This window comes from Diceros bicornis, chromosome 20 (assembly GCF_020826845.1).
Source record: "Diceros bicornis minor isolate mBicDic1 chromosome 20, mDicBic1.mat.cur, whole genome shotgun sequence".
Classification (NCBI taxonomy): domain Eukaryota; kingdom Metazoa; phylum Chordata; class Mammalia; order Perissodactyla; family Rhinocerotidae; genus Diceros; species Diceros bicornis.
Window position 1 is genome coordinate 46112586 of NC_080759.1, and position 14499 is coordinate 46127084.

General features: G+C 31.7%; 1 protein-coding gene across 2 annotated transcripts in view; it reads left to right on the forward strand.

The window, feature by feature from the left end:
* CDH18 (cadherin 18) overlaps positions 1–14499 on the forward strand; it is a 305318-nt gene that overhangs the window by 256873 nt on the left and 33946 nt on the right. For both annotated transcript variants that reach the window (XM_058564305.1, XM_058564306.1), the window contains exon 8: positions 5618–5739. In XM_058564305.1, coding sequence (XP_058420288.1) covers positions 5618–5739 — 122 coding nt within the window. The remainder of the gene's footprint in view (positions 1–5617; positions 5740–14499) is intronic.

The window sequence follows — 14499 nt, forward strand, 5'->3', positions numbered from 1 at the left end:
CCTCAAGTTATAGAAAATCCTCTCAATATCTTAACCTCAAACTTGCATTTGCACTGGAGTACCACTTTCACTGTGTCACTGTCTCCAAAGGGGACTCTGAGTTGATGTGAGCTCCTGTTACATTGGTATTACACAAAACATGGATGATTTTTATATAGTATGTTTGTGCTGGAAATCACATGTATAGAATTGTCAACATGCCATATATTTTATTTTTGTTTCTGTTCTGTTTTTGATTTTCAGAAAGGATTGAAATATGTATTCTGCTCTCTCCCAGGCTCAGTATTTTAAAGTTTACATAGCTTCCTTAATTGTTTCTCAAAAACACAGTTTGGCAAGTCAAATAACTCGTATTCCAGTTTACAGATTAAATAATTAAGGTATAGAAATAATAAATAACTCCGAAGTTTATGTTCCTGAAGAGTGCTAGAAAGGAGATTCATATTTAAATTTGTCTGGTTCTGATGTATTTTATTTACTCTGCCATCATAAAGACTTAAAACTGATTTCTAGAAATGAAAATGAAAATAATAACAGTAAAAGAAATCATTAGGAACTTCACAGGCATTGTCCAACTTTTGCCACAGCAAAATGCTTCTAACACACATGAATATGTTCACATTTTATAGGTAAAGTGATTAACATTTAAGGATAAAAATTATAACCCAAGGACTGCGGGAAATAAGAAATAGAAACCCAAGAAACTTTCCAATTCACTAATATAGAATTAGCTAATTTTACTATTGAGCAGAAAATACCAGAATGTATGCAGGTAGGCCACAAGTGGCTACAAAGCTCTAGTGGGTTTTCAGCTCTAATTGTCAAGAATTAAAGCTATGGTTTTTATACATCATCCTACTTTTAGTAAATACACAACAGTTATTCAGTTTGCATCAGCAATGGCATTAAGCTTACTCTGACATCTTTTTATCAGCGCCGCCTGTGGTTGTCTCCCACAGTGCATGTCATACAGATCGTTAGTTGCATCCACAATGAGGTTAGATTCAGTTCAGCTTCCCCAAGGAACACATAATGGTAGTAAGTCTACAGACAAATTGGCATTTGTCTGATCCCAAACTCTGTCCTTTTAATCATTAAGTGATGGAATATTAATTCTACATTAGAAATATAAGATAATATTGGATCAACATGGAAAGAGTCTATTTCCATCTAGAAGGATTTAGTCTCCTGTGCCCAAGTATGGAATGAGTGCGAGGACACACCAGTTTCAGAGGCTCAGCAAGAGCAGAACAGAGGTGGGACTGTAAGAAAGTGATGACTGAAAACAGTCAAATGCTTAGTCATACTTTTATTCTAGTGCTTCCTCAAAATGCAGTCTTTCCACAGTCTTCTCCTACGAAACACTATTTCTGACTAAACGAAGATTGCTTCTGACCCTGCCTGCTCAGAAAAGGAGCAGAGAACTATCTACTCGGGCACAATTAAGGCTACTGATACCAATGATTAGAGCTAATAAAATTATACTTGCCTCAGATTTCTAGAACAAATTACTTTTGTCTTCTCTTAAAAGGTGAGCAAATATTTGGTTGAGAAATATAGGAATACATAAAAAAATCATATACAATATCTACAGTGAAAGAGAGATATTTATGTAGTAGCAGTAGTAAGGCATGAGAAGGAGATTAGAACCCTGGCTTTGCCAAGATAAGTCATTTAAACTGTGCCAATTTCAATTTTATAATTTAGAAAATGAGAACTCAGATTAAATATTCTTAGATTAAATATTTTACTTTTAAAATATTATAAAAGGATCAAGTAATGATCGATATTAGCTTCCAGAAAAGTTGTAGTAGTGCCTTGTTTTCATAAAGAGGAGTCACTATAAATAAGCAATGCTTAAGTCAGTAATTTTAATTTAATGAATATATTTATTTTATCTATATAATATAAAATTGGTATTAAATATAAGTATCACATTATCATTCATCGTACAAAGACAAAAATATTAATTAATGCCAATATTAATTATTATATCTGAAGCTATTGACAGAATATATTACTTTCAAGTTGTTTTTGTAACTTTTTTCTATGTGTTTAAGGTAGTATTCAAAATCTACAAAGAAGATATTGCAAAGCATAATAATTAAGAAATTTTAACACATGGCTGTATTTAAGAATTAGTGTTACTAAGAACATTATCCTAAACAATATGTTACTTAATTTTACAATAAATTATTTAGTTTTGCCTGTTGTTTGTTTTTCAGCTTTACTAAATTTTACCATGCGTGGATGCAGTCTCTTGAGACATTTCTAAAGAAAAATTTTCATCAGCATTTTGTTTCTAAGATTGAGCCACATTGTGGCTATGCTGTTATTCATTTATCTTCTCTATGATATCAATACACCACAGTTATTGTATTTATTTAGCTGTTGAACAATTTATATTTTCCTGCTTTTGTTGTTCCTGTTAATTGTGAGAGTGGCGTACGTGTTCAAGAGTTTTCCTGCAGATGTAAGCCAGGGAAACTGCTGAATCTTGGGCATGAGAATATACAACCGTTCAAGGTATTACATGTGGGTTGCTTTAATTTATAGGCTTCCCCACTGGTCTATATCCAACCCAGCACTTGAGGAATCTGGTCAAACTTCTTAATAGTGTGTCACTCTCATTGGTATTAAATGGTAACTTATTTTGTTTAACCTGCATTTCTTTAAATACTACCAATATTGAAAAATTTTCATATGTTTATTTGCCATTTACATTACCTCTTCTGTTAAATGTTTGTCATTAATTTTACCATTTTTATATTGCGCTGCATCTTCTTTCTTATTGCTTCAATACCTTTCATTGTATATTAGAGATGCAGATCTTTTATCAGTTATTTGTGCTACAAATATCTTCATGCATTTTGTGACATTTTTTCCTTTTTGTGGTGCACTTGGAGGAACTTAAAAAACATCAAATTTTAATGTAATCAAATTTATCAATGCTTTCTTTACCATTAGTGCATTTTGTGTTTCAAAATCTTTTATGTACCTTAATAGATTATATGATAATATTTCTGTCTAAAGTATGTATAGTTTTGCCTTGTACATTTAAGCCCTTAATTATTTAAAATGTACTTTTGTACATTTTATATACAGTGTCATGTGTGGTCCATTTTATAATGATGATGATGATGTGGGTAACAAGTTTTACTAAAACCATTTTTGATAAATTGGTACTTTCCCCACTGATCTGCAGTAACATCATTACCACACATTAAATTTCTCTACATAGTGGATCTGTTGCTGGGTTCTATTTTCTATCTCTGTTTGTCTATCCCTTTGACACTGTTACAGTGTCTTAATTTCTAATACTGTATAATAAGCCTTGATAAATGGTAGAGAAAATATCCTTTATTGTGCTTCCTCATACAAGTCTGAATAATCTTAGTACTCATAAATCTTAGAATCAGCTTTCAATTTCTATGAACAATTCTCACTGGATTTGTATTAGATTACACTTACACTGAATATACACATCAGTTTGGAGAGGCTGGCTTTATTCATGATATTTTGTCTTCCAACCATGTACATAATATAGCTCTTAATTTCTTTAGATCTTTCATGAAGTTCAAAAAAGTGTTATGCATATAGGTCTTTCAGATACTTTGTTCGATTTATTTCTAGGTACCTTATAGCTTTGTTTCTTAACTTTTGTTAGTTTTTCACCATTAAGAATAATATATGTTATAGTTTTTTTGGGGTTTTTTTTTGTTTTTTGGTGAGGAAAACATCCGTTGCCAATCCTCCTCTTTTGGCTGAGGAAGATCGGCCCTGAATTAATATCCGTGCCCACGTTCCTCTACTTTATGTGGGACACTGCCAAAGCATAGCTTTATGTGTGGTACCTAGGTCTGTGCCCAGGATCCAAATCTGCAAACCCTGGGCCGCCAAAGCGGAGCACATGAACTTAACCACTATGCCACCAGGCCGGCCCCATATTGTAGTTTTTTGTTGTTGTTTGTTTAATGCATCTTAATCAGCTTGAGAGGGCACATTTCTATTTCTAGTTTGCTAAGAGTTTTTTTTGTTTCTTTTTATCTTGCATTGTTTAGAATGTATGGATATTGCATTTTATTTTTTGTTTTTTCTATATATGTTGAAATGATATCTATGTGCTTTATTTGTCCCTCTTTTGATTCGTTGTTTGTGGATAATTTTTATGCTTTTTAAAAAAATGTCTTCCCTTCATTTCTTCCTTCATATCTACCTTTTTTCTTCCTTTCTTCCCCCCTCCCTTCCTTCCTTATTTCCTTCCCTCCTTCTCTCATTCTTTCCTTTAATGCTGAATTAAAAAAGAATTCCTAGAACTAAATTGATAAAGATGGATTTTCTTCTTATACACCAGTGGAGTAGGTTTGCTATTGTTTTGTTTAGGCTATTGACACCTAATATCCCTTATGAGTGGGAGCATCTGGTATTGATATCAAAGTTTTCAGGTCACAGAAAAAAGTTTAAGAGTATTTCCTTCTTCCTCTATTTTCTGGGAAAAAGATGTATAAGACTAAAATTACTTATGTCTTTAACTTTAGGTAAAATCAACTAGGCCTGATTGTTTTCTCTTTGGAAAAATTATTTTTTACCTAAAAATTGATTTTCTTATTTATTGGAGTACTACTCTGATTTTCTATTCCTTTTAGAGCCAAATTTGGCCCTTTTTAACCCATCCATTTTCTACTATTTTTAATATCTTCTGTATATGTATTTATACTCTCTTTTTCATTAGGAATATGGCTAGTTTTTGCTTTCTCATGTTCTGCTTTGATAAATTTGTCTCAATTTTATATATTATTTTGCTAGTGTTTTTTTTGAATGTATTAGCTGTTGTTATAATTTTAATTTTGGGTTTTTTCGGATAATGACAGAAACATCAGCAATAAGAACAGAGATTTAATTTTCCCATTACGAATTCTGCATTTACAGCTTTGACAGGCAAAATAAACCAAACATTTGCCTTTTTCTTTTTCTCAGAATTAATAGACTGACTGAAAAATGGGAAGACTACATTTAAAACATATGTTAAAGTGTTAACTATAGTATTTTGATATCCACCAGACGTATATATGAATTCATGCTAAGTTCTGATTTAAATTATCTTGTATTCTTCCCCAGTGTGACTTAACATCACACATTCCATATATTCTCTTATAAGAGGAAAATGATCCTTTGTGTAAAGAACTTTCCTTTCTATTTTCTCCAAGTTTATTTGGATTTTAAACCTTGAACTTTTAAAATATTATGTGATTTTTTTTTTTTTTACCAACTGCTTTTCTTAGATTAATGATGAAGGCAATTGTTCATCCCTTAGACTCTGACAGCGTACAACGAATTCTGACAACTTTCTCCCACTCTAGTTCCTGAATAACATGTAATTTCCTTGATATGACAAAATATCATTTTAGCATTTATGTCATGCCTTGGTGTTCATTTTTCATTTTTCTGTAAGTTAATGAGTTCTAGCAAAGAGTGCCTTCATTAAGTTGTCTTTTGCCAAAAGTCCGGCTGCAGCATATGCGGCTAGTGACAAGCTACAGTCTTAAGGAGATTTGTTTTAAAGCAAGCCTCCGAAGTGTGCATGGAAATACTAAATACATCCCTGTGTGTTTTGCAGACAATCCTGGTTTGCTGAGCCATGTCACAGTGGGTATTAGAGTTCTGGATGTCAATGACAATCCACCTGAACTTGCCAGGGAATATGATATTGTTGTCTGTGAAAATTCTAAGCCTGGCCAGGTAAGTTAATTGTTTCCTTCCTATCATTTGAATGGATACAAAACAAGCAGCTCTATTTCTATTATTCTTTGTATAATCCTCAAAATCCCCCAGTGTCATTTTTGTGCTCAGTGAAAACAATTTTAAAAAGTTTTAAGTACGAAATAGATTTTTTTCGAGAATCATAGAAAATAGATTTTCTCCAGATCCCAAATATAATTCAAAAAATGAACTCATTCATGAACACATTCATCATAACAATAAAATTATATTGCATACTTTGTGTACAGCCCTGTATTAAATGAGGAGGAAACAGTGAACTTTCCTGTCCTAATGAAGCTTAGAGACTAGAGTGGGGAAGAGAGACTGGCCTGGTCTATTTTGGAGGGTCTGAGGGAGTGACATATGAGTGCCCATTGAGTGATATTGGTACTAAAAGACGATTTTAGGTTTTAACATGGGGAAAAGTGTGTGTATATTAAGGAGGTGGAGAGAGTGAAGGATGGAGAGAAAACCTTGAATGTGGGACATGAGTCTGATGTAGCATGGCAGCTGGTTAAAGGAGCATGACAATTTTGAAAAAAGGCCAGTGTGGCCGAGGCCCATAAAGCCTCTGGGATAGTGGAAGGGGATATGCATTTGTCTTATCTGCTGTATAACGAGTTACACAAACTTAGAAGCTTAAAACAACACACATTTTTTTTTTATCATCTCACAGTTTCTGTGAGTCAGATTTCTGCTCATGGCTGAGCAAGGTCTTTGCAGGGGTCTCACAACACTGTAATCAAGGTATTATTCAGGATTGTGTTCTTACCTGAGGCTTGGGGATCTCTTTGAAGCCCACATGGGGGTTGGTAGCATTCAGTTACTTTCATCTGTAGACCTGAGAGCTTTAGGATTCTCCCCAGCTCTTCAATGTTCCCCAGAGTTTTGAGATGCCACCCACAGTCTCTTGCCATATGAGCTTCCCCAGTATGGCCACTTACTTCGTCAAACAAGTAAGGAAAGTCTCTCTGGTAAGACTCTGAGAGCCTCTCTGGACAGTCTTATATAAGGTAATGTAATCAGGTGAGTGATACATCAACAATTTTGCTATATTTTGTTGGTCAGAAGCGGGATAAATCACACCCAGACTTAAGGGGAAGGGATTACACAGAGGCGTGCATTCCCTGAAGGGCACCTTAAAGTCTGTTTGCCACAGATGAATCTAGAGAGGTAGAAAGGGTCTAGGTCTAGCTGAGCCAGATAATGTGTCTTACTGTCTTTGGTAAACCAGAATGGATATGTCATCCCTAATTACTTGAAATCATTTTGAAGTTTGTGATGAAATTATAGTCCTGAGAAACATTGCTTTGTGTATTTGTGTATGACCCACAAGTAATAGTGGCTTGCTAAAGTAATCATTACTTACGTGTTTTTAATACCCTCGGGGGAGATATTTACATATTTATAAATGGAGGACTCTTTTTTACATAAAGTTTTCTCAAGTTTATTGTCTACAAGAAAATTAGAGAATATGAATGAGGACAAAATGTAAGAAAATTTTATTTGAAAGTATTTACAGATTCTATGTTTTATTCTTTTAACAATATATTAAGATATCACTTCAGGTGCTTAAATGTTTTTTTATATGAGCATTTTAAAAGCAGCAAAGAATTTTATGGTTGAGATATATAATGATTTACATACCAAACCCATTTCAATTTAGTCAGAAATGAATGCACACATCGTAAAATTTTCTTAACATGCGTTATAAAAGTACAATTGATGAGAAAAATGTTAAATATTCACATGGAAAGTTTAGATTTTAAAAAATATAGCCACTGCATAGTGGTTAATTTTGTACACTCCACTTCATCAGCCTGGGGTTCGTGGGTTGGGATCCCAGGAGCAGACCTACATACTGCTCATCAAGCCATGCTGTGGCGGCATCCCACATATGAAATAGAGGAAGATTGGCATGGATATTAGCTCAGGGACAATCTTCCTCACACACACAAAATATATATTTATATATATATATATTATATATATATTATATATATATACATATAGGCACTGAATATAGGGTCTCAATTCTTAGTAATGACATCAGATTAGACATAGCTGAAGAGAAAATAAATGAATTGGAAAATAAGTCAGAATAAAATATTCCTGTTGAAGCATGGAAAGACAGATAGAAAGTATAAATAAGAATATGAAAGACGTATGGAACATATAAGACATAGAACATGCAGTTCTAACACAAATTATTAAATTCCCAGAGGAATATTATGTAATAGAATTGTGCAGAAGTAATATTTGAGGAGATCATGGCTGAAAATTTTTCCATACTGATGGGAAGCATCAAGTCAACGATTTAAGAAGCATAGAGAGAAACAAAAACAAAAAACTAAGAGAATGACTACAAAGATAATTTCACCTAGATGCATTGAAATAAAATTTCAGAAATAAAATCATAAAATCAAAACAGCAACAGAAAAAAGACATAATACTTTTAGAAAAATAAGATGGATCTAGTGTTAGACAGAGTTCTTAGTCTTGACACCAAAAGCATGCTCTATAAATGAAAAACATTGATAAATTAGACTTGATCAAAATTAAAAATTTTTGCTTTGTGAAAGACTTTGTTAAGAGGATAAGAAGACAAGACAGTGTAGGAGAAGATATTTGCAAACCATATATCCAATAAAGGATTAATATCTAGAATATAAAAAGTATACTCAAAACTCAATGTTAAAAAGAAATACAATTTAAAAATGGGTGTAAGACATGAGCAGACATTTCACTGAAGAGGATTTGCAAATATAAAACAAGCACATGAAAAGATGTTCAGCGTCACTAGTGATTAGGCAAACGAAAACTAAAACTAAATGAGATATCATTACACACCTGTCAGATATGTGGAGGAAAATTAAAAAATAGTGACACAGAATCCCAGGGAGATGCAGAGAAATCAGTCATTGATACATTACTGGTGGAAGTCTAAAATGGTACAACTACTCTGAAATACATTTTTGCAGTTTCTTAAAAAAACTAAACTTCCAATGACCCTATAGTCCAGAAATGGCACTTTGGGATATTTTTCTGAGAGGTATGAAGATTTATGTTCACACAAACAAACTTTACACAATTGTTTATATCAGTTTTATTCATAACAAACCCGAACTGGAAACAACTCAGATATCTTTCAATGGGTGAGTGGTTAAACTGAAGTGAATTCATATCATGGAATACTACTCAGCAATAAAAGGGAATAAAATATAGACAGATGCAAAAACCTGGATGAAACACCAGAGAATTTTGCTGAGTGAAAAAAAAAAAACTAATACCCCAAAAGTTTCGCAATGTATGATGTCAGAGGTTAAGGAGGGGGTTGGGGGACCGGGAAGTGTGTATGGCTATAAAGGGCTTCTTATGCAGAAGAAAATGTTCTGTATCTTGATTGCATCAATGCCAATATCCCGGTTGTGATATCATACTATAGTTTTGCAAGATGTTACCAGTGGAGGAAACTGGGTAAAGGCACACAGCATCTCTCTGTCTCTCTTACAACTGCATATGAATCTATAATTATCAAAATATAGAAAGTTTAATTAAAAATAAAGCCAAATGAACATTTTTAAAAAGATCAATGCCTTTAAAAGGACAATACTAAAGCTGATTTTTATTGGGGGAAAAAAAGCCAGAAAAAGATGGAAAGGTAATTCCCAAGAGCCTCAAGATAATAACTGACAACCATGAATTCTCTTTCTACCAAAAATATTCCTCAAAAATAAAGACAAGTAAAACTCATATTTAGACAAAGCAAAAATGTGAAAATTCCCTACCATAAGCCACACAGTAAAGATTTATTGGGTGAAGAAACAAAATAACCATATTGGCAGCTTGGAGGGGCGAAAACCCTTAAAGACCAAAGCAATTAGTAAATATATTATTAAAATTAAATTAGTGATGACTGAATAGAAATCAAAGGAACATTTTCCAGTGATTAAAATATACATAGTATATTTGGCAACTAGAGATCACAAGTAAGGAAAAATATTCTAAATTCATTAAATTTTAGGGAAATTGATAAACTACTAATTTATAATCTATTTTATGTGTGAAGAATGCATGCTGTAATTTCTAGTTTAAGTAATAAAAATACTAAAAGACCATGTAACTAACAAGCTAATAGAAATTGGAATTAAAAATACTTAATCCTAAAGAAGGCAATGTTTAAAGATCTATTTCTTGAGCTTAATTGTGTTTATTAAAATATTTTTTCTTTTTAAACTAATTCACGCACTTACAAAATCATTGTATAGAATTTTATCCTGCTGTATTGTGTTTTACAATACAAACGTAAAGGAAACTTAAAAAGCTTTTCATACAACACTTGTCTTCAAGGATGCTAGAAGGGCACATTTCAAAACTAAAATATAATCCTAATAAAACATGAAGTTTAAAACAAATTTACTAGTTCTAAAATAATCCAAAATAAGAAAGTTCTGTGAAGTTTGTAAAGCTCAAAGTTTGAATGATAAATTTCCGTATGTGCTGTTGAGATATAGTTTGTCTTTTAACACAAAATAGGCAATGTAAAATTTGAAAATTTTAGTATATAAAATTCTAAAGCTAAGTAGAAGTCATGATAATTTTTTTTAAAAAATCAAGAAATAAATCAAATAAATATAGAACACAGGGAAAATAAAAAGCAAATAAAATTATGTAAATTTAAAGAAGCATATGTCAGTATTAATGTCAAAATAAAATCATTTAAACACTGAAATTAAAAGATTCCTATTGTCAAAATAGATAAGAAAAAAAGTCAATTAAATGTTGTTTATGAGAGATGCATAATAAATATAGTAAAGAAAAAAAATCTGAAAGAAAAAGTATGGAAAATTATACCAAACATTTACTTGAATAATTGCTATATACATACTCACCCAACTACACACACACACACAAACACACACAAACACACCCACATGCACACACACACACTTTATCAAAGGAAATATTACTAGATATAAAGAGGCACATTCGTTGTGATAGAAACAGTGTAGCAGGTAGAAATAACAATTTTAAATTTTTATGTACTTATCAACATTGCCTCAAAATGAACAAAGCAAAAATTGATAGAAATATGAAGAAAAATAGACAAGGCTATTATTGTATTGAGAGTTTTAGTATGATTTTGCCAGAACTGAGGATAGAATAATCACATAAAATTTTAGTAAGGATACAGAGAATTGAATACCACAATTAACAAACTTTACTATTTAACAAATATAGAATACTGCATTGAACAACATCAGATCATGCATTCTTTCAAAATTTACAAAAAACATTGACCAGAAATTTACTATATGTGGGGCCACAAAGCAAGTTTTAATAATTTGCAAAGGATTGGCTTCATTATTTTTCTTTATTACAACAACATAAAACTAGATACTAATTCAAAAATATTGCTAAAAATATCCAATGGAAATAACGAAAGGCACTTCTAAATAAGTTATATCAATGAAGTAATAAAAATTAAAAATATTTCAATGGAATGATAATGAAAATATATTGTATGAAAGAGGAAGAAAGGGGGAATCCATTTTCTACTCATTTTATGATGACAACATAACTATAATATCAAGACCTGAGAAGGATATAATTTGAATTATAGATATTCTCTCTCATGAGCAAAGATAGAAATATCATAAATGAAATATTGTCAAAGATAATCCAGAAAAAATAATACTGTAAAATGAAAAGGAGAAAAATTAAAATTTATTTTTATAGTTGAAGCCAAAGCTTTTGATAAAGTTCAACATCCATTAATAATAGTAATAGTGATAATACTACTATACACTAACAGAATTTGTGAATGAAGGAACACTTCTGCTAAATATAAAGTCTATATAGATGTATTTCTCGTATTTCTTTATATAACAAAAAACTGGAAGATGAGACAAACACTATACCATTTACTATCACATTAGTAAATTAAAATATCTAGAAATAAATGTTACCTTTCTTAGATATTAATTGTCTCATCTATAAATAATAACGTTTAGTAAGCTGGTAATTCCCCTCAGTGAATCTTTGTTTCTTTGGTTTATAGGTTATTCAAAAGATTCAAAACTCGATCATTTGAAATGTGATATAAAGAATTAAAAATCCAAATATAAGCGAATGATTGCATCAGCCGTTTTTAGATGTTTTCTTTTTGGATAATTTATTTCTTTTTTGGAATTTGTATAAATAAATAAAAATTAATTTGTACTTCAAGGTAATTTCACAACTTCAAGGATAAAGTGTGATCTTGAATGAGGAACAGTGCAAGTTTGCTAGTCTGCAAACCACCTTGTAGGTGAAATCTCTGAAAATCTAAGCAAATGATACTCAGCCGTTGGTCTTGGATAGATTGATGCTTCTCCTATTGATGTCAGCATCTGCTCCCAAATCCAAAATGCTGGTTTCAGTTTACTGGATTGAACTGTCTTCCTCTTGGCCTGTGACTTTGACTTTTTCCGTCGGCCTCTAATATTGTCCACTTCTTGCCCATATGAAAGTTCATTCGGGCATTATCTCTAGGCCATGCTCCCCTCTCAACGTGACATTGCTAGCCTGGGTCCCTCTGTTTTATCCTCTACATTGACTACCTGTTAAACTCTGTAGGATTTCTAAGAAATTATTTATGTGATGTTGACAAGTGCTTTCTTCATCTCTAAAATGAACAATTGTCAGAATTTGGGGGCTCTTCCAAACCTGAGATTCTATGAGTATATGACTAGATAAGTCTCAAATTCCTTTAATATGGACTACTTTATTCTCCTCACATGAAAAACCACTCCATTTTTAGAGAGGGCTAAATTTGTGACAAACTATTTTTTCTTTCGTGGGTCCCGTTAACCATTTAAATTGTATTTCTCTCTTCTTCATATAACTATTACTGTTTGCAGAAAGTAATCACTAGACTTAGCACTTCTAAATTCTAATGTATATTGATTTAGTTATGTGATTACTTCTTTTTATCATTTAAAAATTATCTTCCTATTTAGCATCATTGCTGTCTATAATATTGTATGATTTTAGATGTCGCTATAAGATAGTTGGATTCTTATGTTACTTGAACATTTGTTTCCTTCACCAAAATTAATTTAAACTTTTTATTGAGCAGATAAAAACTCATTTTTAAATATTATTTATTGCACCTCTAATTAAACAAATCATTGCCAATCTGTGTGGTCAATTTGTCTGATTAACCCATTATGCAGCAAATGGTCTGAATGTTTCTATTTTTTGCAATCTTTGGCTCATTTAACCTTATGTTTGTAACATTTTTGGAAAACCTTTGTGTGTTTTGATGCAGAGGTGGAATAAGAAACTCTATTGAAACAATAATTTGTGGAACAGGTTTTCTGAATCGTATTTGTATTCCCCAGCTGTACGACAGTTCCTCTTTCTGTGACAATTGCTTTTAGAATTACAGACATTTCTATTATGAATGCTGTGCATCTAAACATAACAGCATGTGGCTATGGCAAAAAGACTGGTCTTTTATGAAAGCAGAGGTTTAAACCACATATAACAGCAGAGTTCAGGTCGATTTAGGTATCAATATAAACTTCAACAATATATTTCTCTGAGTTAATGTATTTTCCTGTTCTGAAAAATATCTTTTAAGCACCTTGCATGAAAAAAATATTAAAAAGAAAATCATGCAGGCATGAAATTTGAAGTCAGTTCCCAAAATCGAGTGAATTCAAAATAATTGAGATGTGCCTACACCTAGAAACTTTGAAAAATGAATGAGAGGAATGCTTTCTATCTTATTCATTTTAAATTCCCCCTCCCCCCCTTTTTTTTAGAAGTAAACTTAGGAAACATAACATGTAAAAGAAAACATTTTATTACCTAACACCAGCCTCTGCTCACACATCACTAGATGTGATGCCCACATCACATCCAATTATTAACGATACAACATTCTATGAAAAAAGTTAACTAGATCAGTAGAGATTTTACACCATGTCAAAGATCAAGCTCGTTTAACTAACAAAAGTTGGCATCAAATAAATTTATGATTCCATTTGAGACTATATTATAAAGCAAAATCATTGATTAATTTAAAGAAGATACATTGTGTTCCATAGAACTTTCTTTTTAATTTAAATGTTTACTTAGGGCTAGCTCATTTACATAATAGAAGACTACATTATTTGTGTAAATTCGTGACACTGCTTTTTTTTTCCTAATAAAAAACTCTGGAAGTATAGACTATGGAAGACACATTTGAACAAGTGGATAAATTTATTTTATAAAAGAAATACAAAATTGTTCCTAATTAGTTTCTGCCAAAAGTGAATCCTTATTAATGGGCATTATCAAAAAATTCTGCTGGTAATTAGTTATAAATACCCACTATCAATTTGGATTTTTTTCCCTTTGGTAGAATAAACCTATAACTGTGTTTCTCTGAGATCTTTCAAAATAATCAAACACTTTATGCACTAATTACTTAATGTCTATATGATAGAAAATATCTAAGTTCAGTTAGAAGGAATGAGAGTCAGAAAATAAATTGTTATGGATTGTACATCACCAACCAATTGCACAGAGAGCACGCACGGGGAGCACTGTGCAGATAAATCCTAACTCTGATTGAACGGTAGAAAATATTGCTGATGAAGACATGATCTAGATATCTACCACACATTTAAATCTTCTAAAAATCATAAATATGTTAACTTCTTAAGTATGTTTCCTAATAAAAGTCTGAGGAAACAATAAATGGAA